Source organism: Bombyx mandarina, chromosome A1 (assembly GCF_030267445.1).
Source record: "Bombyx mandarina strain Sakado chromosome A1, ASM3026744v2".
NCBI classification, from domain to species: Eukaryota; Metazoa; Arthropoda; class Insecta; order Lepidoptera; family Bombycidae; genus Bombyx; species Bombyx mandarina.
The window spans coordinates 17,658,179-17,681,665 of record NC_143234.1 but is presented as its reverse complement, the minus strand read 5'-3'; the positions used below and the strand labels follow the sequence as shown (position 1 = coordinate 17,681,665).

The 23,487-nt window shown below is 38.4% G+C and overlaps 3 protein-coding genes across 3 annotated transcripts; 2 read left to right on the top strand and 1 right to left on the bottom strand.

The window, feature by feature from the left end:
- Positions 1–2,939: 2,939 nt before the first annotated feature.
- On the top strand, positions 2,940–4,622 carry LOC149499599 (uncharacterized). The gene is given in 3 exon segments (XM_089739800.1): positions 2,940–4,056; positions 4,059–4,591; positions 4,593–4,622. Coding segments are annotated over 3 exon segments (951 nt in total). The 5' UTR covers positions 2,940–3,668.
- A 13,735-nt stretch (positions 4,623–18,357) lies between these two features.
- Positions 18,358–20,985, bottom strand: LOC149499598 (uncharacterized; the record flags this gene model as incomplete). The annotated part of the gene is given in 4 exon segments (XM_089739728.1): positions 18,358–19,092; positions 19,296–20,551; positions 20,554–20,751; positions 20,754–20,985. Coding segments are annotated over 4 exon segments (2,421 nt in total), but the record flags the coding sequence as incomplete, so codon positions are not given.
- On the top strand, positions 20,979–23,182 carry LOC114246274 (uncharacterized). Its single transcript, XM_028178737.2, has 2 exons — positions 20,979–21,598; positions 22,537–23,182. The coding sequence occupies exons 1-2, from the start codon at positions 21,263–21,265 to the stop codon at positions 23,161–23,163; spliced, it is 963 nt and encodes a 320-aa protein (XP_028034538.2). The 5' UTR covers positions 20,979–21,262; the 3' UTR covers positions 23,164–23,182.
- The last annotated feature ends 305 nt before the right edge of the window (positions 23,183–23,487 follow it).

Genomic DNA, 23,487 nt, shown 5'->3' with positions numbered 1-23,487 from the left:
CTATGGCGCATACAATTTTCGTTTTTGTGGGATTGAGACAAACAGAAGTTTCATCGAGATTCCAGATTCGTTTGGGATCCGAAAGATTTAGTTCGTGGAGTGTCTTTTCGAGAAGAGTAAAATACTCATTAATGATAAATGCTGTACAGTGTGTAAGTCAGTATAATAAAAGTCGTCGTACAGACAATACGTGTTTCAATTAACAATCTCTACCCCCCACACCCCATGGCGACGCTGCCATGCGCAATCCCATAGGTATCGAGTTTCGCGCCAGGTACCGGGCGACGGCGCGACTAACAAATAAGCGAGATCTGCTAATTTCTGTGTGCCTCAGTGTACGAAGTTAAGATTTTTAAATTATAAATGTTATAAATTTTAAGATAATGACGCCAACCACTGCACTGACAACGTCGTTTGAAGACAGCAAAATTATATATTTATTATAATTATTACAATGGGCAACAGAAATAATAAACAAGAAATAAAGGAGATGATTATTGGAGAGAATACCATTATAGAGTCTCATATCCAAAGAAACAACATCCTATTATTGTCGGCCTTGGGATTAATCATACTTTTTCTTATGGTTGTACTTTTGGTTATGAAAAAGTACTAGACAGATAAGAGAGTTAATGCTTCTTAGAAGAATGCGTATGCGGATGTAAAGCTAAAAGTGCAATGTTTGTGTTTTTGCGCGCTACTTATGACGCCTCCAGAACAAGGTTCCGTCATTGATTTTTTATTGAACTTTAAATTTAGTTTATAATTAGTGAGCATATTTTAATGTCAATAAACAAATTATGGAAGCAAATGTAGAACAAATTTTATGTGAGTTAACTGACATACAAACATATTTAAGGAAATTGGGATCTAAAAAAAAAAACAATATAAAATTATTGTACATGAAAAAATATTAAAGGATAAACAGCTATATTGTTCTTATAAAAATATTATGAGTATTATTCCCGATCATAAAATTTCTTTAGAATCGGATAAACTCATCCTTAAAGTATTAGGAGAAAAAATTGAATTGTCACTTCAAACTTCACTAAATCAAGCTTAAAATATATATTTTTTGCAAAATAAAATCTTTGAGTTAAGAACGACAACATCATTAATTTCTATAATGGATGGTTCCAAAGAAACAACAGAAAACATTATTGATACTGTAGAATTGTATAGTGATTGTTTAAAAAATAAAGATCAGGTAAAGTTGCTAATATATTAAAAACCAGACTTACAAAATCTGCCAGCTTGCTGCGTGCTCAAAGAAAAGTTGTTGCTGTATAAAAGTATTAGAAAGAAATCTCCCAAACAAGATGCTGAACAGTATGTTAAATGAACTGGAACGGTATCGGTTAAAGATTCCACATCAGAAGCAGGCCAGCGCTGTTATGATTGTGGAGGAAAATATCATAGAGCTAGTACATGCCGAAATGGAATTAAGTATTTCAGGTGCAATGAATTTAGTCATATTAGTTCCAAGTGCACCAATTCTAACATAGGATGTACTGAAAGTTCGAGTTTCACGAAAGCGTCGGTAAAACAGCTACCGAGAGCTGTCCAATCAGCCAATCAACGGGTCCAAATGCATTCATTGCTAAAACAGTCCGATGTAGAACCGAAAAAACAATCTGCTGCGTTTGGAGCGGCTTCGTCGGAAAATCAGAGGAAAGCATGCGGCCATGAAGAAATTTGCAAGATGAAGGACGACAACTCTAATGACAACGACGTCATGCAGGTTGTAAATAAACGACGTGACCGGCAACATAACCAAAATACACTATTAAAATCGGTGAAAATAGGTGAAAGATTAACAAGTGCAATATTAGATACGAGTAGCGACGTAAATTTGATGTCGGAAGATCTGTGGAAAGAGTATTTTATCTGGACTAGGTAGGACTCTATCAAGTAAGGTCGTACGGGAAAATCTTTGCGTGTATTGTTATTGATGAACGATGCTATACCAATGTATTTTTTCATGTGGAACCGAATGGGTCCAAGCCCTATAGATTAATTATAGGACAAGAATACCTACAAAATTTTGTGATGTTAGTACGTGAAGGTGCTGTACTATTCTTTAAGAAAGGTGATGAATGTTTGTCGCGTGTAAGTTCTTGTGTGACTGAGGTTGATGTTACTAGTCATATTAGCAACACAGACTTAAAGACAAAAGTAACGCGAATGGTTGATGAGTATAAGCCGATACAGACAAAAGTAGTCGTTATTAACGTGAAGATAGTGTTAAAAGATGATGTACCAATAGCTCAGCTACCGCGAAGAATATCACTTATGGGAACAAAGATAAGACGTAAACAAAATGTGAATATGATTGACCTTTTGGACCAAGAAATTAATGATGGTTATGATGAAAATAAAGAAAATTTAAGACTAAAGGCCAAGCAAAGGATTAAGAAGATACGAGAAGAAAATAATATAACATTTAATGATAAAGGAAAACCTAGTTTCATTTATGAGTTGGTTAATTTAGTAGCCATTAAAAGAACTCAATTCGACCGAGGGCTTAAAGTTAAACACAAGCATTTAGGACCTTACAGGATTATTAAAGTTAAAAGATATGATAGGTATGATGTTGAGAAACTGTATGATACTACCGAAGGGCCAAAGAGGGCTCCCAGCTCTGCAGGCAATATGAAAAAATGACAAGATAAGGATGAATGGTTGTTAGTGTGTGTGCTTAGATAATAGTTGTATCTATAATACTACTCAAGTATCCTCACCAATTCTAGGCTATGTATTTAAAGCTTATTTTGTTATTCAGTAAATAATTTTTATTTGCGTAAAAAGTGTCAGATTCAGAACTATTTTATTTTATGATATTGTATGGATGAGCCATATCTGAGGGCAGGTATGAAAGCAGGATGGCCGAATGTAGGATTGGTAATGTTACGACGGTAAGAGTAACGCCATCTATCGCCGAATAGTCGAACGAATATCGAAGGATCCAGAATGCTCGAGATTTACAACGCCATCTATTGACAGATAGCGGAAACTACGACTAGAGTTGTGTGGAACATTCTCGATAATTCTAGGGATGAGGTATCGACTATAAAAGCGTTGTAGGGATGGCAAGCAGTCAGTCAGTAATCGGAACTCGAAGCGAAACAGCGAACGGATCACCTGAAGCGAAGCGGAACAAGCGAATTGAGAGTTTTAAAGCGTTTGTGAAGTATTTAAGTGTTGAATACAGTTTTTAAGTTGTACTTTGGGGAGAATTTATTTATCCCGAACCCCAGCACGTAACAGTAAGAACGGAACGTATGAAAAGAGTGTGGAACGGAGCGTTAAGATTTGAGTGAGAGAAAACGGAAAGAAAGGGAGAAGAGAATGACAGAGAAAAGGAAGATGGCGGTGACTAGCGCTTCCGCGCACACTATAATCATTTTTGTGCACTCATACTATCATTATAAATATAAATTTTGAGGCCATAACCTTACCAGCCGATGCCACGACACGAAACTTCTTCGGGGTCGGTGATGTTGGCCGTTTCAATTGCGAAGATTCCTGTTTTGTCTCGGGATAGGGACTTTTTGGCGGGAAGTCAAACCTATTAAGCGGAATTTTTTGAAGGAAATTTTTCACAAATTGTTTTTACCAGGAATTTGGAACCAGGCATAAAATATCACTATTTATAGGTGATCTTCAACATGAGGGGCAAGCGCAAAGTCGACGACTCACATCAAGATGTGGCAAGTGTCGTCGACTCAGATACTTCGACCGATACTACTGAAACCGATAAGTATACCATTTATAAACCGGAAAATTACTGCCGTCAGTATCCAGAAGATGGTGGTAATTTTGAATATATTGTAATTTATGAAAGTTCCGAAACCAGGCCAATAGGCGACAGAGACCTCATGTCTCTTGGCGCTTCGTTGAAACAAGGCAACAAAGGCATAAAAAGATTTAAAAGAATCAACAAATACAAAATCGGAGCTATATTCGAGCGGCCAGGGTTAGCTAATAGTGCCCTATATAATACCAAAACGTTAGAGGACCTTCACCTAAAAGCATCAATTCCCGCTTTACTCACTGAAGTACTGGTGTAATCCGAAATGTTCCCACCTATATGTCGAACAAAAACATATATAATGGATTATCAAGTTCCAGAGATGTAGTTTCCGTGCGTCGACTTATGCGTCGAGGCCGCGATGATGACGGCAAATCGTGTTTGCTGCCCACCCAAACAGTTGCCTTAACTTTCGCCTGCCCTACATTACCAGACAGTGTTGATATAGATTCATGGTACTTCGAGGTAAGCCTATACATTCCACCAGTTAGCCAATGCCTGCGTTGTCTACGCTACGTTCATATTGGCAAATTTTGTAAGAATTCGCAAAAATGCACCATCTGCGGTGAAGAACACATATAAAGAGACTGCCCTAAAGATCCCAAAGAAGCCATTTGTGTTCACTGCAGTGGCAATCACATAGCAATTTCTTCAGATTGCCCTATTAAGAAAAAACAAATTTAAGAAAATAAAACTAAATACCAAGAAGTTGCATACGTCGATTTATTCAATGAGAAGTCTTTTCCAACATTAAACAAGTCTAAACCAACTGATAATATAAAAAACCTCCTACAGTGCGATGACTTTGTAAACTTACTTATTTCTTCTATTATCAAAATAATATCTTTCAACAAGTCTGACGAAACGCCTGTTACTTCTGCAGGCATCAAAAGCATTCTATTAGATAGTTTCAGTACAAAGAAAAACAGAAATAAACATAAAACTACTTAATTTTTTTTATGGACCACTTGAATATAATTCAGTGGAATGCTCAAAGTCTATCTAGTAATAAACATGCTTTTACATATTTCCTTTACAATAATGATATACATATTGCTTTAATTTCTGAAACATGGTTGTAGCAAACCTACATTAATGTCATTCATTCTAAATCATTCACTAGGTCTTAAACCAGTCATAATTTTCATTCACAAAATTCGCTTCCATCCCTGTGCCTGTAAAAACCTTTGTACTTTCTATAAATATCAATAAACACCCAGTAATAGTGATAAAGTGTTTATATTTCACAAGAATCACAAAACCTACAGTCCACTCAGTTAGTTCAACAACAAACAATGGTTAAAACCCGAAAAAAAAATTTATATCAAAGGTTACATAATAGAAAGATTAGATATTGGTAGCAACCATAATGGTGTTGCTATTCTTATAAAAAATAATTTGAATTATATTAGATTAAATACATTACATGACGATTCTTTGCAGAACATAGCTATTAGATTACAGTTCAACAATGAAGAAATCTCTATTGTTAACTTCTATAGTCCTACTTCAGCTGCCTCACAAAATTTTACTTATACACATATAAATAATTTGATTGATTCTCTTCCAAAGCCCTTGTTATTGGCAGGTGATTTTAATGCTCATCATACGATGTGGGGTTGCACTTCGAATGATGGTCGTGGTACCACACTACATAATATTATTGAAGGTAGTGATCTTTATATACTCAATGATGGACAAGCCACCCCTGTGGGTTCCCACAGATGGCGTCCCAATACATTAGATCGCACAATTGTTTCATCATCACTATCACTTCGTTGCAACTGGTCTGTTCACAATGATCCAATGGGCAGCTATCACTTGCCAACTGTCACTAGCATCTTGTTCAGCTATTCTGAAAATACAAATAACAAAGCAAGTCAGGGTAATTTTTCAAAACCAAGCTACATAAATGTTGACTGGTTCAAATATAAACAAATTGTTGACTCCAAAATTTTAGACCACACTTTCGATTTTTCCAATCCCATTCTTTCATACACCATTTTTTGTAATATTTTATTGGAAATAAACTAAACGTCCACTCAGAAAAGTACTGCGGGATCTTGAAGGTGATAGTAAGGTCACGCTCCGCACCCTTTTTTTTTTTTTTTTTTTTTTTTCTTTTTTTTTTTCGGGTAGGGCGCCGAACCTCCTACGAGGTCCCCGCGCAAAAGGGGCACGTGGGGTATGTGAGACTCAACGATCTGCATGGTGTTGTGAGCAGACCGCGGGCCCAAGGATTTTAGGACCCACCCACTAAACGACTCCCCTGCACTTTTACACCCGACGTCCGATCCCCTCCGAGGTCAGAACCCGGATGAGGTAGGGGGGCTACCGCGGTCAACACTACAACCAGACGGCGCGGCTCACCCCAAGGACGCCCAGCCGACGGAGCCTTCGAGGCGAATCGAAGGCTCTGAAACGTCGGCCGTCTCGGTACGGCAGCCCGTCGGGCCGCCCAAACGGTGCCGCTGGTGTCCCGGAATACCCCGCTGGACCAGAACCAGCCTGCCGGGTCGGGACGCGATACACCGTCGACCGGTCGCTCTATTCACTCCACGGCAGCGCGCTAGAGTGCTGGTAGCGCGCCGCGCGGCCTCACCCCCTCAGGTCGCCCCTTGACCTTCACCGGGGGGAGGCCGCCACCTACAGGGGCCGGGACGTACGGGCGTATTCCCGCCTCCGGCCCCCGGCTCGACGGCGACGGATCGGTGCGGAAAGGGAAGAGCTCTCCCTCTCTCGCTCCGCCGTCTCCTTCTGCGAGATGGTGGACTTGCAGAAGTCGAGCATCGCCTTCCAGGACGCGTCGCTGCCGAGCATCGTAGCCACGACGCGCGGCAGCGAGAGGTCCTCTCCTATGACCGCGACGAGGGCGGCGCGTTGCTCGTCGAATCCAGAGCAACGCGCCAATGTATGTTCCGCTGTGTCTTCCTCGTCGCGGTCCGCGCAGTGGTGGCACTGCGCCGTCGGTTCCCTTCCGGCTATCTTAAAGAGGTACCGGCCAAAACACCCATGGCCGGTCAACATCTGCGTCAGCCGGAAGGTGAGGCATCCGCTGTCGCGGCCCACCCAGTCCGCGAGAACCGGGCGGACCGCCTCGACGGTACGGAGGCCGGCCGACGGGTCCGCCAAGCGGCGAGACCACGCCTCCAGCACGGACCGCCGAGATTGGAGCCTCCGCGCTCGAACTACTCCTTCGCCGGGGCGCCCTTCCCCCCTAGAGCGGAGGTCGCTACGCCACCTGTAATCGGCAGCGAGCGCCTCCACCTCCAGGTCCCAGGGTGGCGCCCCGGCGAGCAAGGACGCCGCCTCGAAGGAGACGGTGCGGTATCCTCGGATCGCCCTGACCGCGATCGCGCGCTGCGGACGTCGCAGCGCCGCGACGTTCTTGCGGGTCAGGGCGTGGCACCATACGGGAGCCCCGTATAGTGCCATCGACCGCACCACGCTCCGCACCCTAACATGTACATGTAATGTACCAGTTATTAGGACCTACACGACAAGACAAAGTGGTGTTAACTTCTATTTAGATAAAGGTTGTGGACACAGTGTGGGGAATAAATATGAAACACTTACCCTGGTTGAATAAAAATACACCAAGGAACTGTTAAATTGACTTTGGTAATACGTAATACAACTTGCACTGCAGCTCAAGAGATCTTGATTGAAAAAGGCTTCGGACAAAGTGACTTGTCCTTTTATAAGAATAGTCTTACGGTTCTCGAATGTTCCACCTATAGTGCTGTGACAACCTCACCCTCGAACCACAGACAAGATAGCACGGTCACGCCATGCAGTGTCGAATAATTGTACTACGCAGTGCTTCATAATTATATATTTCCCACACTGCGCCACGCATACGCTAGAGGGAGTTAATTTCAAAAAAAAAAAAATTTAATTTTTCTAGCCTGAGAGAGAGAAAATAAAATTTTCTTGCATCTTCACCCCTTGGTACGTTACTAGAGGCACCACCCACCACTGAGGAAACCTCAAAACAAAGTGAGTGTGGAGTGAGGTGTCTGAAATAAAAATAATGGTAAGATTAAATTGTTTATAAGCAATCAATAATAATACCAAAAAAAAAACTATGTTTAAAAGAAACAAAGTTGACAAACAACTGGCCCGTAGGCACAAGTTAACACATTCACTGCCAACTACACGGCGCCGTGGAGATGTGTGTGGCCGAGTACACGGCGTCGCGGAGGAGTGGGGAGCCAGACACACGGCGCCGTGGTTTTCGACTGTTTTTTTATGCATCACTACCACTCCGGCCGTTACGATAGTTGTACGTGACGACCGTGGCCATACGCGTAAAGAAACGATCTTTTAAAATCAAGTGTTGGATTAGGGTTTGCACGATTATTTTGTATAATACCCTTGTTTGTAAAATACACTTTTTTACAGTAAAATAGTGACAAGCCAGGTCCTTCTAAACGCTCTGGTAGTGTATTAACTTCGGGTTCTGGGGCTAAACGAGGCCGTATTTATAGTGCTAACAGTAGTTTGGATGACTTCGAGTGCTCAAGTGTGGAAGCTGAATTCTCTCAATGTGTTGATGAAGATGAAGAGGACTATGAAGAGGAGGTTAGCGACGATCGTTGCGATAGTATTTTTGATTCTAGGCGTCTTATCAAACGCAAACATACTCCTAATATGAACAGATTTGAGTCATCGAGTCGTCAGAACACTTCAAAACATTTAACCGTCCAATATCTCCAGATTGGCACATGGCAACCTCACCATCTATCATTCAAGATTATGGTGAGCTACCTGATATTCCGGATAATTTATTAATTGATTCTATTACACCATCAGTATCTATGTTAATGTCCGATGCCTTATCGATCAACATTCCCATTGAAGATATTGAAAACTCGCCGCTAAGGTCACCAACTTTAGTCGAAACTTCACGTACTAGAGTTGAAAGGCTAGATAACCTACCATCTGAGGAAGGAGCTACATCTTTTTGGAGTACACAAGGGACAATGAAAATTATAGATTTCACCAAAACTCAGGAATTATTAGTTCCACCTCTATCTGATCCATTTGAGGCATTCCAGTTACTAGTAGACAACAATATTCTAGATTTAATAGTGCGTGAAACTAATGCTAATGCCATTCGAGTGCAGAATGCACCTGGTGTTAAACAACACTCGCGAATAACATCATGGAAAGACATAACACGAGCTGAATTGTCAACATTTCTTGGGCTAATTCTTCATACAGGAACAATCCGGTTAAATCGACTCAATGATTACTGGAAAAAGCATTGGCTCTTTAATATTCCTTGTTTTGCACAATATATGTCTCGTAACCGTTTTATGTTAATATTGCGATGCCTCCATTTTTCATCTGAAACAAATGAAGAAGATCGACTGGCCAAAATTCGTCCGATAGTAGATCATTTTAACAATAGAATGAATGATATTTATTACCCAAGCAAACAGCTTTCTCTGGATGAAGCGATGGTGTTATGGCGTGGACGTTTGCAGTTTAGGAAATACATTAAAAATAAGCGCCATAAGTATGGGGTAAAGTTATACGTACTTGCAGAACCAGATAGCACAGTACTGAAGTTTCAAATATACAGTGGTGCAGGCGATGATACGTCTGGAGTAGGGCACACTCAAAAAATAGTTCTCAAACTACTGGAAGAGAAATTGGACGCGGGACACAGTGTCTATATGGACAATTATTACAACTCTTATGATTTAGCTGTCAAACTATTAGATCGCCAAACATACTGTACGGGTACTTTAAATAAAAATCGAAAAGGTAATCCAATAGAACTTGGTACTGTCACGTTGCGTAAAGGAGAAAATAAATCCTTGTTTTTAAATGGTGTACATATAGGTAAATGGAAAGACAAGCGATACGTGCTCTATATATCGACAGAGCACGATAATGAAATGATGGAAACCACAAACAAAAGAGGCACTGTTATCATAAAACCATCAGCAATTCTTCATTATAACAATTTTATGTCAGGTGTGGATTTACAGGACCAAATGCTGTCTTATCTGTTCTCTGGCGGTTGGAAGCTGATCAGCATCGCAAACGGTGTATTTCGGTAAGACGGCCACTAGTTTCCTTCCCATCCTCATTGCTTACCTGTGCTAATAGCGTTCTATCTGCAAATTCCAGTGTTAATTGCGTCTACGGGTCGCCATTTTGTCGAGGCTACCTACCGTGCAGAACTTACTACACGTAGCTTACCTAGAACGAAAACCGTAAGTACTCCGTGTTTTTCTATCACCCACCAAAATGAGCACCGAGAAATTAATGATTCCAGAAAAATCTCCCAAAAGTCCAATTTCAAAAATCCAATTTAATTAAAAAAAGAGGTATAATTAGAGGCAGATTAACAGTTTTAACGAAACAAATTAATAGCTTGGATCAGAATTCACTAGTTTCATGTACAAATAAACGCGCAGAATTAGAATTACGGCTTTCGACGGCTTCTAAAATGTTTGATGAGTTCAGTGAAATACAAAGCGAGATTGAACTATCAGTCAACGATCATGACCTTTTCCAACAACTGGAACGCAAAGGCTTTGAAAGTGCTTACTACACCATTATAGCTCAAGCTAAAAGCTTACTTTCATCTAGTGAGGTTGCACACAGCTCATATCAAGGCTCACACGCTGTAAAACTGCCCACCATAGCTATGCCTATCTTTGATGGATCATATGAGCACTGGCTGGAATACAGGGACACCTTTCTCTCTTTAGTACACAACAATGCAGATCTTTCTCCAATCCAAAAGTTTCATTACCTTAAATCTTCATTAAAAAGCGTTGCGGCATTGGTTATTGATTCTTTGGAATTCTCCTCTAATAATTACACAGTAGCATGGGATTTAATTTGTAACAGGTACAACAACACTAGGTTGCTAGTTCACAATCATGTTAAAGCCCTATTTTCTATTCAAAATCTAGTTAAAGAGTCACCCACCACCTATTCGTAAATTAATAGACACTATCTTGAAAAACTTACGCGCTTTAAAACTACTTAACGAACCGGTAGAATCATGGGATACACTCATCATATATATGGTAGTTTGTAAATTAGATAGCACCACCGAACGAGAATGGGAGCAATACCGAAGTTCCATTCCCGCCGTAAGCAGTGGCGATACTTCCAAACAAACAACACCGGCAGTTAAGGTAGATAATTTAATAACTTTTCTCAAAAATAGCGCAGACATGTTAGAAACATTATTGGTTACACATAGCACTAACAATAAAGCGTATAAACAAGTGCCTACGTCTAAGGTCCACTGCCATGTCTCCAGTATCACTCACTACAAATAGTTCACAACAACAATATAAAAAAACACGCGCTTGCTTAATATGCAATAATTATCATCCACTATACACTTGTCAATCTTTTATTGACTTTAATTTACAAAAAAAACTGAAATTCGTTCAGGACAACAACCTGTGTCCTAATTGTTTACGAACAGGACATTCAGTATCAAACTGCAGGTTCCGTTCATGTCGTAAATGTAATAAACGGCATCACACAATGATTCATACGGATCAGTCGGTCACCGCTGCCGCGACCATTTCTAGCGATAACAAACCGGTTTCTCTAAGCGTAAACAACTCCTCCGATGCGAACGCCGTTGCAAGTTATACATACGCGCACACTTCACACTTAGATACACGAAGCGAGCAATTAACTAGTGTGAATCTTGTATTATTGTCAACGGCTCAGGTGGAGATAGTATCCAACGACGGTAAACGTCACATCGCGCGCGCTCTGCTCTATTGTGGAAGCGAGCGATGTTTCATCACAAAGCGATTATGCGATTTACTTAGCATTCCTACCATACAGTCCACTACTCACATTAAAGGCGTCGGAAATTCTATAACTCACAGTGCGCAATCATGTGAAGTTGAAATAAAAGCGATAGCTGGCACTTTTATTACGCGCTTACCATGTTTCGTGTTGTCCGAGATAACTTCTTCGTTGCCACCCGTTTCTATACAAAGCGAACTTTTACGATTACCTAACAACATTCAGTTAGCCGATGCGCACTTTAATGAAAGTCAACAAATAGATATTTTAATCGGTGCGGACATGTTTTGGGACTTGTTAAGTGAAGGAAGGATGCGCTTGCAAAATGGACCTTTCCTTCAAAATACAAAGTTAGGGTGGATTATTTCGGGGCTTATGCACTCTAATAATTCAAAATGCGACAATTTAATTCATTGCAATTTTACACAAGCCTTCGACAACCAATTAAGAATGTTTTGGAAACTTGAGGAGCTACCAAAGGCTAATTTATTAAGCGATGATGAGATTGCATGCGAAGAGCATTTCATCACTGATGGTAGATTTTGCGTCAAAATACCTCTCAAACGTTCTCCAGACATTTTAGGTGATACATACACGATAGATAGCTGAACAACAATTTTTATCACTTGAAAAACGATTACAGCGCAACCCTTTATTTAAAAAAATGTACACCGAGTTCATGAACGAGTACTGCAGTCTAGGGCACATGACTCGTGTAGACTTATACGGTACGCCACATTATATCATGCCGCATCACGGCGTTCTTCGTAATCACAGCACCACAACTAAACTGCGCGTTGTGTTCAATGGTAGTCAAAAATCTAGCTCCAACATATCACTTAACGAGTTGCAGTTAGTCGGCCCACCTATTCAGGGCGATTTATTTTCTATATTGTTAAGATTTAGACAGCACAAGTTTGTAGCATGCGCTGATATCGAGAAGGCATACAGACAAGTATTAGTCGATGAACAGCAGCGGGAACTTCAAATGATCTTATGGCGCGAAAATCCAAGTGATCGTCTCGAGTGCTACAAGTTAAACACGGTCACATATAGTCGCTGCGCGTGCGAAACCGCGTAAGAGCAGTTTGTAAATACCGCGTAACAGCAAAACGCGCAAAATTCCAATATCGTGCTGGTCGCTTCTAAACTCTCATAGGCATATATTAGACCTCACCTGATTTGAATTATCCAAGAAAAAACACCAGTTTTACTATCAAAACAATACCGCAGAACAGTAGGAGGCATGAAGTTGGAAGCAATTGCGCGTATTTACTACGGTCGTGAGGAAAATGTAACGAAATTTGTGTGTGCTCCCGAAAATAATTATTTTGCCGTGAATAACCACCATGTAAGTTTGTTTTAAATGTCTATTATTTTCCGTTTGTAATGTGCTTATCTTAGAATATTTAAATTACATAACATATTAAATCTACAACGACAAGAACGTACGAAAAAGGTCGTGGTCAAAGACCGGTCAGGCTTCACAGACTGTGGCGAAACCCCGGTTAACTCGCAACAAGGTGATGCTGTGTGTGGGGTGAGATTGGAAGGGATTCATTATGAGCCGTTACCACCAGGCAGGACCATCGCTTCTAAAATCTACTGCGAACAACTGATGAGATTAAAACAAGAAGTTGAGAGACAGCGGCCGGAATTAATCAACAGAAGGAGTGTGGCTTTTCATCATGATAATGCTAGACACATCTTTAGCCACTCAGCAAAAATTAAGAGAGCTTGGCTGGAAGGTGTTAATGCATCCGCCTTGTCCTATTGTCCTGACCTTGCACTTTCAGATTTCCACCTGTGTCGGTCTCTTCAGAATTCTTTAGGCAGTGTCAGGTTAAGATCACGAGAGGACTGCCAAAACCAATTGTCGCGGTATTTGATCAGAAGCCCCAAAATTTCTATAGCAATGGGATTATGTCCCTACCTAAAAGATGGCAAAAAGTTATCGAGCAAAATGGTACCTACATACTGTAGTTAAATGTAAATAAACTATATTAAAAAATGTTGTGAATTTTCTTACAAAATGCGAAGAAATTTTTTCCCCAAACTATTATTTAAAAGCGTTTTGCTCGAGGAGAATATTGGATTGTTTCAACCAAAAAAGGATGCTTGTGACCAGTGCTGTGCTCAAAAAATTGGTAATTTATCAGACGAACAGTATGCTAAACATATTGAACGAAAGGACTTGGCTAAAGCAGAAAAGAATTTTGACAAAGAATTAGCCCAAAAAGGAATCATACATGCATTAACAGCAGACCTTTAGGCAATTAAACTATGTTCTTTCCTCAATGCCAGTGCACTTTATTTTGAAACTAATCGCGCCGTACATAACTTTTCTTGTTACAATCTTAGCAATAATTGAGTCACGTGTTACCGGTTCGATGGGACAGCATCCGCCTTAAAAGCCACTACTTTGGCGTCTTTTTTCGTAGACCACGTAACTAAGTTACTGGATAATGATTGAAAGGATGTTATATTTAGAGATGGTTGTACAGCACAAAACAGAAATAATGTTGTATCAAATGCGCTGTTGCACTTGGCTATGGCTAGGAACGTAATAATAACTCAGAAGTACTTGGAGAAAGGTCACTCGCAAATGGAAGTAGATTCAGTCCACTCGGGGTTTGAGAGGAAGTTGAAAAATCGGGAAATATTTTACCCTCAAAACACGCCACAATAACAAAGGATCCCAGAAAAGTACCAAGTTCGAAGTAATTACAAAGGGGACCAGAAAAGTACCAAGTCTGAAGTAATTACACCTGAATATATGTTTTTTAAAGACTTTGGTCTTAAAGATTACCTTATTTATTGAATTCGTCGTGGCCTTAAGGATAAGACGTCCGGTGCATTCGTTGTTGCGATGCACCGGTGTTCGAATCCCGCGGGCGGGTACCAATTTTTTGAATGAAATACGTACTTAACAAATGTTCACGATTGACTTCCACGGTGAAGGAATAACATCGTGTAATAAAAATCAAACCCGCAAAATTATAATTTGCGTAACCACTGGTGGTAGGACCTATTGTGAGTCCGCACGGGTAGGTACCACCGCCCTGCCTATTTCTGCCGTGAAGCAGTAATGCGTTTCGGTTTGAAGGGTGGGGTAGCCGTTGTAACTATACTGAGACCTTAGAACTTATATCTCAAGGTGGGTGTCGCATTTACGTTGTAGATGTCTATGGGCTCCAGTAACCACTTAACACCAGGTGGGCTGTGAGCTCGTCCACCCATCTAAGCAATAAAAAAAAAAGATTAATTAAAAAAGTTAGATTGTACTGTTTCCGATTTGGTTTTTCTCATAATAAATACAACCCTTTAATCAATTGTTTCATTTAAAAACCGCGTACCTTTAATAAAAGTGTAATTATTTTGTAATTAGTTAAAACAAAACCGCGTAAGTGACTTTACACAAAATCTAGGCTAACTACGATTAAATTTACGTTATTTTCCAATAAAGAAAGGTGTAAAGAACTAGCTGTGAAGTTCAGTTGGTAATAACAATTGAAATGGCTGAGATATTAAGTTTTTTCTTCCTCCTGTAAAATCATCAAAAAGCAAATACGCGGTCTTTACAAGTTGCTCTTACGCGGATTCGCACGCGCAGCGACGTTAATAATTATGGTACTGCCTCTGCTGCATTCCTCACTGTGAGGTGCTTAAAGCAGTTAGCAGCAGAGTGTAGTGACTTGGATGTTCAATGGATCATAAATAATGATTTTTACGTTGATGACATGATCACAGGGTCCGATTCCATAGAACATATTTTACGTTTGTGTCACGAAACAAAGAAAGTCCTACAATCTGGTTGTTTTCCACTACGCAAGTGGACATTCAACTTTAATGCGATTGACTGCAGCTTAAATAATATTAATACAAATCAAAATAACATAGATCTATCATTGGGTGAAAACGTTAACTGTCGTACACTAGGCCTAGGTTAGAATAATTTCACCGATGAACTGTATTATCACACTCAGTTCAAAAGTGATAATAAACAAATTACTAAGCGTTTTATACTTTCTAGTGTCTCTCAAATATTTGATCCACTTGGTCTACTTAGTCCTTTTATAATGATGGGGAAAATATTATTACAAAAATTGTGGTTACACAAACTAGACTGGGATGAGCCCGTTCCCAGCGACATATTAACGTCTTGGAACCAATTCGAAAAATCGCTTTCGATTCTGAACACTTTACGAGTGCCGCGATTCGTTATTGGCTCCAACCCCAGCTACTTAGAACTACACATATTTAGCGATGCCTCGCAGTTGGGCTACGGCGCTTGCGCATACATTCGAACTATACATACAGACTTTACGATTAGTGTTAAACTTTTGTGTTCAAAGGGTAAAGTAGCACCTATCAAACCAGTCAGTATTCCCCGATTGGAATTATGTGGTGCTTTATTGAGTGCTAAATTATATAGTAAAATTACACAATCACTGCGTTGTACTTTTCATCAGGTATATTTTTGGACAGACTCCACAATTGTCCTAGGGTGGCTACGTATGACACCAAGTTTGTTAAAAACCTTTGTTCAGAATAGGACTGTGGAGATACGCGAGCTCACGAAGGAATACCCGTGGCGCCATGTTTGTAGCAAGGATAACCCAGCGGACCTCGTTTCACGAGGATCAGCGTTAGATTCGCTAAGTATTTCTAAGCTGTGGTGGGAGGGCCCGGAGTTCCTCCGTGATCTCGATCTAACTTACAACAATAATAGTTCTGACATCCCTGTCACAGAACCTGAAGTACTACCTGAAGTTAAAAATATTCGTTCATACGTAATTTCTAATAACAATAAACCATATAAGTTTCCCTTTGAAAGATTTTCTAATTTAACTAGACTGATTCGTGCGGTTGCCCGTTTGAAGCGCGTTGCATATAACAAACACTAGTCTAGTCGACAAGTTAAAAATGGTGTTAATTCGACATACTGCTAAAATTATGTGGTTTAGCTCATTCGATTCGGAATAATGTCTAGACCATTGTGCTAAAAAATTGAATTAGCACATAAAAAATTCCAAAAGTTATTAACAATTAAACACCTTCAAAAAATAGCGTTTCGTTTATTGCTTATTGTCCGTAAACTATAAATATTTTCGAAATTTGAAAAAAAGATCCTTAAAGAGGAGGAAATTTAGTAAAAAAAAGTTCCAACTCCCGGAACTGTAGCTCCATTATTTATAATTTTAATTTAACGCTGAAAATAGCCCGCCGCGCGCCATTGTTAGGTTGCGCGCACGGCGTCGAAAGCGAGTACGTCACTTAAAAAAATTTTTTTCAAGTACTTAAAGTTAATAGAAAAATCTAAAAAAATTATTGCATAATCTAAACACTTTAAAAAATTTATTCCCGTTGGAATTTTTTATAAAAACATATTTTTCAATATTCTAGACGATTGTTAATTTAGAAAAAATTTTCCAATTTCCATCATCCTTCTAAACTAAAAAAATTTTTTAAATAATTACCTTAAAATTATTTCGCTTCGTGGACCTCTTCTTATAAATATATTAAACAAGATTGCGTCGTCTAAGTTATGAAATTGTTAATATTTTGTTAATAATAATTTTTTTAAGTTAACAAAAAAAGAAAAAGCACAATTATGTTGTAAAGAATTTTTTTTTCTTTATTTATTATTATATTTTCGTTTTTATGTCAATAAAAGAAATCTTTTAATTGAAAAAAATATTTTTTTTATCCATTTGTTTGTAAACATTTTGTTAACAAATGGACTATTTATATATTTTTGAAAATTTTTTTTTTACAATTTTATAGAGAACTGTCAATTATGATTTTTAGAAAAAAAAAATTTTTTTAATAATTATTTTTAATTGTTTATAATCGTTTTTTTTTTATTTGTTGTTTAAATTATTAGTTAAGAAATTTTTTTCTTCTTAAAATCATAATTGACCTTTCTCTACAAAATTACAGAAAAAAATTCTTTTTTCGTTAACAATAGCATTGTTTATTAACTTTACAATTTGTTATAAACAAATTCTCAACTTTGTTTTATTTTTTTCCTGTAAGTAATAATAATTACAAAAACGACCTCGTGCATTAAAATACCGTAAAAAATTTTATATTATTTTTTATGTAATTTTGAAAATACACGTGCTACAAAACTTGCAGCATTGTTCAAAGCATTGTACAAAACTTGATCCATTTGTTGACTTTAAAGTTAATATAACTTTTGAACTATGAAAAATACGACCATTAACATTCAGGTCATTTTTGTAGGCAATAAAATTATGTTTCAGATAATGTTAGTCATATATTTTTTATTTATTATTTACTTGTTGTTTTGCGCATTTGTTTATAAAAATTGAAGATTTTTTCAGATTTTTCGAACTTCTGCGGCTTCTAACTCTGTAAATAATGCGAATTCGGTTATTGAACTTCAAGGCAATTTTGTTCAGCTATAAATTATGCTACAGTTGCAGTTGTTTATTCATTTTTACTTTTAACATTTGTTGACAAATTTTGGAAATTATCTTATTTCTACATGATTTACTTACTACTTTCTAGCTGAATCTCAGTTTGGAATATAAGCAATATGTAATCGTCTGAAAAACATGCAAGAAATGTACTTAATAATGCAAAATTGAGAGGTTTGAATAATATTTTTAAGTTAATCAGATATTTAAGTGACAGAAAACAGTTTATTTTTGTCTAAATACAAAAAGTTCTTAATGTTATATTAAAATTAGTTATCTTATTAATTATCTTTCTTATTATGTTCGCCGTTTCCTTCGTTTTTTAGGAGGGGAAGTTTTCGAAGTACTTGGTTCATTTGGATCTGGAACCAAATGAGCCATTCTTTTTCCTTCTTTACACGACTGATTTTTTGTTTGTTGCTCATCATCGTCATCATCTTCTCTCTCTTCTGCTTCTTCTTCTCTTTCTTCTTGATCTCTGGACTCATTCATTTCTTCATCTCTTACTCCTGTCTCTTCAGCCTCAGTATTTTCATCAGATTCGGAATCTGAATTTGACCCGAAAATTCCTTCTATAATTTTTCGATACACAGGCTCCTTAGCATTTTGATGATCAACAAACATGCCGTACTCTAAATTATCATCTCCATAATCATCACATTCGTTATTCTCATCTTCATCGCAATCATGACTGTTTTCAACAATATCTAATGCATTTGTGCAGTTTTCGCCTTTGCATCCTTTGCATGCTCGCGTGCATTTCATCCCAGCTTTCCTGCAGCTACAACTTTTGGTGCAGCCAGACATTGTGCAGCTGCAGTGAATAAGTTTCAGTAACTCTGATGGTGCCAATGGATCTGTTGTTTTAATGAGCAGAAACAAAGTCTCGTTTTTTCCCATCCCCAATCTTCGGCTCTTAAAGGATTTTTTAGCCACGTCTGCATTTGATAATATGTCCTCAATGAATGTTGGTGTGTTGCTGAAGAGGTCGGTGGAAGTGTTGCTAAGTTCACAGACTTTGCACTGGTAACACTGACCGAAAAACGGTCAATTCTACATTCATTTATAGAATTTTGATTTCCTCCAAATAATTTTATCATAATTCTTTCTCCAGCTTCTTTTATTTCATCCAATGTCGATTCAATTTTGTAAAATTTTTCAACTTCTCTTAGCGTGGAATCTTTTAAAATTAAATTTAACAAGTTGTGTTTCCCTTTGTTAAAGATAGAGCTAACAGTATCACATCCACTGAACGCATGAGCAAACAGTAATATGCTCTTCAATTTCATATTTTTATTAGCTTCATAGAGAACATCTGGTGTTTTTTGAATTTTTGGTTTCCATAAAGCGATATATTTATCACTTGGAGTTAAATCTATGATTAAAGCCGCTAAATCAACATCTGTTCCAACAACAATTACTTTTTTCCCAGATTGTTCAGCTATATTTAATGCTGTGTGGAATATTAATGTATCTGCATCTTCTATAGCTTGACAAGTCCTCAGATTTGTGAATTTTTTCAAGTGCGTTATCAGATACATTACAAATCTTGCCTTGTTTTTAATATTCGACAAGAAAAGCTCTTTATTCCTTGGAACGATCATACTTTCAGTGAACTTTAACTCTTGGGAAGTTTTTTCACGAACTCGTCTGTAGCGTTCATATGATTTAACTCCAAAATTTTCAGGGTTGTATCCATCAAAAACTATAGCTGCATTAGTAGAATAATGTTTATGGATAAACGATGCATAATCTTCCAAAATTTGCTGAAATGAGACATTTTTACGCCAGGTTACTTTATGTAAAAGATATCCACCATCAATGACGAACTCATCTTCAGCTGGATCAGGTTTTACAAAGGTTGTAAACTGTAAAGATTTATACAACTCGGACTTGTTGCTCTCTCTCATAAGCCCTTTATCATTAAATAAACTCATAGGAAAGGGAGCTAGTTCGTGAAGTAAAGCAGTTTTAACTAGATTCTTGTTGTTGATCATAGCTGCAACGATTCGTTGGAACAAAAGTGAAGTATTGACAGTTGTCGGCTCGTTATCAATGATACACACTGGCTTGATACTTGCAAGAGTTTTCACACAGTTCTTTTTGCTGAACTTGTAGGACTCGGCATCCACACCAACCATTTTTGACATACTTTGTAAGCCCTTCTCTACCGCTTTATGACAATCTACCGTTGCATCAGCTACTAAGCCAGTAGAAAGGGACATAAGATTACCAGGTCTATCGTCAAAAAGTCCATGCACTTGAAGCCAAGTTTTAAATGATTGAACATCCTCTTCATCCTTTTTTTGACGAGCTGAGGTGACATCTATGTGTTGGTCGGAAGAAGCACATCTAGAGTTAGCGAAGGATTCAAGCTGGTCCATGACATCATAAGCATACGGCATGCCTTGAATAAACCGTGATAAAACACTGTCCGATACTGAGCGCCCATGTGTTGCCGATTGGGCTCCAGTTTTTAAAACACGCATAAAGTCTGTTCTATGGTCATATCGGACCAAATCCCAGACCAGGCTTTATCCGTACGTCTTACAGTAAAAAGACCTTTTTCAGTGAAGGTAATAAACTCCGAGTGGTCCATTACTTCTTTAAGATGAATCATATCTTGGAGGTAAATTTGGGCACCTTTGCAATAATTAGAATGTCCAGCAGCATGAAATATTGGAACCATTGTTGAACACAAGATAAGTGTAAATCCCAGTTGCCCAAACGTTCCGCTTCGATAAATTGCAAAGCTACAGTAACACAGTTAAAATACTGTAACCACAACTCGGCAGTCTCACTTTTACGTTGTAAACTGTCAATTGCACTTAGCAAGAGTTTCAACAAGGCCTCAGCATCATTACAACCATAAACATCATCTATTGACGGTGGATAGTTTTTAAGGTCTGCGAATTTATGGGGGGTTTACACGGGTGACTAAAGCCGCACGATTTTTGCCGCGCGGCGTAAATCGATCATCTAAATGGCAATTCGGCTAAGTTGCAATTGACTAAAGCCGCAAGCCCCAAAGTTGGGTAGCATCCGACTTTGGCCGCGCGGCAACCGGCCGCATGCGACTGGTGACTAAAATCGACCGTGTAAACGATCAGTTGCAGGCGATCGCCCGCCGCATGAAGGTGTTTCGCGCACGCACGTGTATTTATTTACTACAGCGTTTCTGTGTACATGTATCGTAACAACCATGAATAAAAATAACACCATACAGTTTTTGGAATGCTATGAAATGCATCCATGCTTATGGAACCCAAGAGAACATGATTACAGAAACAATAATGTACGTTTAGCGGCTCTTAAATCTATTATTCAAGAAATGCGTTTGTCCATAACAGTTGAAGAGCTTAAATTGAAGATAAAAAATATACGAACCACGTATAATAGAGAGGCCAGTAAGGTAGCAAAGTCAAAGAAGAGTGGCGCGGGAAAGGATGATATATACAGACCTCAATTAATTTGGTTTTCTGTAGCTGACCGCTTTTTAAAGCCAGTGATAGAAGGAAGAAACAGTAAAGATAACATGGTAAGTCTTATTATTATTTATTAAATAGTTATTCTTGTTCGCATATTATAAATTATAATAGGTAAATCGTGAACAGAGACATTTTTATAATATTACTTAAATAAACATACAATATTTACGCAATCATTCTATCTTGCCATGAAACTTTTCCTGGTCCGACAAAATAGTCAGCATATCTATCGCGCAGATCTTTGGCATTTCGTGAATAGTTGTTAGAAGATAGCGGTGTCATTAATTCGTCTACTCCTGCCGTAGGAATGCTTCTCCAACTTCCGTTTCTGATTGTCCCTGAACTGAAGTCTTCTCCGTCTACTAATTCGGGAGTATTCATGTATATGAGATTAGTCCGAAGCCAGTTATGCAGCGCACAGGTCGCTTTAATAATAGAATCAGTTTTATCCAATGAAACAGATATAGGTTTTCTGTATACTCTGAATCGTGAAGCCATTATGCCAAAGGCATTCTCTACGATTCGGCGTGCTCTTGATAGTCTGTAATTAAAGATTTTTTGTTTGTGTTCCAAACCTTCATGTCTTGAATACGGTTTCATTAAATAGGTTGCCAAAGGGAAAGCATCATCACCAACGAAAACTGCCTTATTAGGTAGTTTTAAATTATTTCTTTCAAGAGCACTATAGAACTTTGTTTTTTTCCAAATATGCGAATCATTCATGCGTCCATTAGTTCCGAAATCTATATATATGAAACGGTAATGTGCATCCACTATAGCAAACAACACCACACTATAAGTGCCTTTGTAATTATAATAGTCTGATGCTCCGTGTGGTGGATTTTCGATTAATACGTGTTTCCCGTCAATAGCCCCACAGCAAAAAGGAAATTGCCAGCGATCTAAAAAATCCTTTTGTATTTTCTTCCATTGATCTGTGGTGGATGGCACCTAAAAGAAATAAACTTATATTAGTGTATGGTTACAGGGAAAAGATTCAGCGGTGAACACAAACAGCGACGCGTCTTCATATTTTGATGAATTGGAACAAGAAGATAATATTGCGCCCTTACAAAAGAAAAAAAAATTGTCTCCAAAAAAAAAGGCGGAGCGTGCTCTAATGGACGCACCTAAAATGGACCCACCTGTTTTACAAGCAGTCAATAGATTAGAAACTTTGGCTCAAACTATCCGTCAAGATGAATTTGATACATTCGGAGCACATGTGGCAAGCCAATTACGTAGTTTGCCATTAAGAAATGCTATTGTTTGTCAAAATTTCATCAATAATTATTTGTCACAAGAAAGACTGAAAACCTTAACACAACATTTTCCAATTGCTAGACCTACGAGTTCACTTTCAGAATATTCACGCTATACTTCGACTCCAGAAGCCGAAGCTACTACTTCCAGAAACCAAGCTTTTCAATACCAGCGTGAAACTTCGACTCCCGAAGCTTCCACTTCTAGAAGGCACCTCGATTATGAAGAAGACTATTTTGCCAGCTGTTTACTTACACAAAAAAATACTGGGCAACAATACGGAGTGAACGACGATATTCTATCTCAAGCTGTTAGGTCATGCTTAGATGAAAACACAATGGAAAATTTATAAATAAATCGTTTATAATTAATTACTAGTTTCACTTACCATAATGAACTCCTGTAAAACATTGTATATAGCATCCAAAACATCCTTCAAAAACAAGGAAATTGTGCATTCTGGAACTCTGAATGACTCTGCAAGACTTGAATAGTTATCACCGGTAGCCAGGAACTTCAGGGTTATTTCTAATTTAATTTTCGGAGAAAGTGCTACTCGCATATTGGTATCGCATTTTTGTATAAGCGGAGTAACCTTATGTAGTAAAGTATTAAACTGATCAGTAGTCATTCTTAATCGTTTTTTTAAATAATCAGGATCTTCTAAACTCCACTC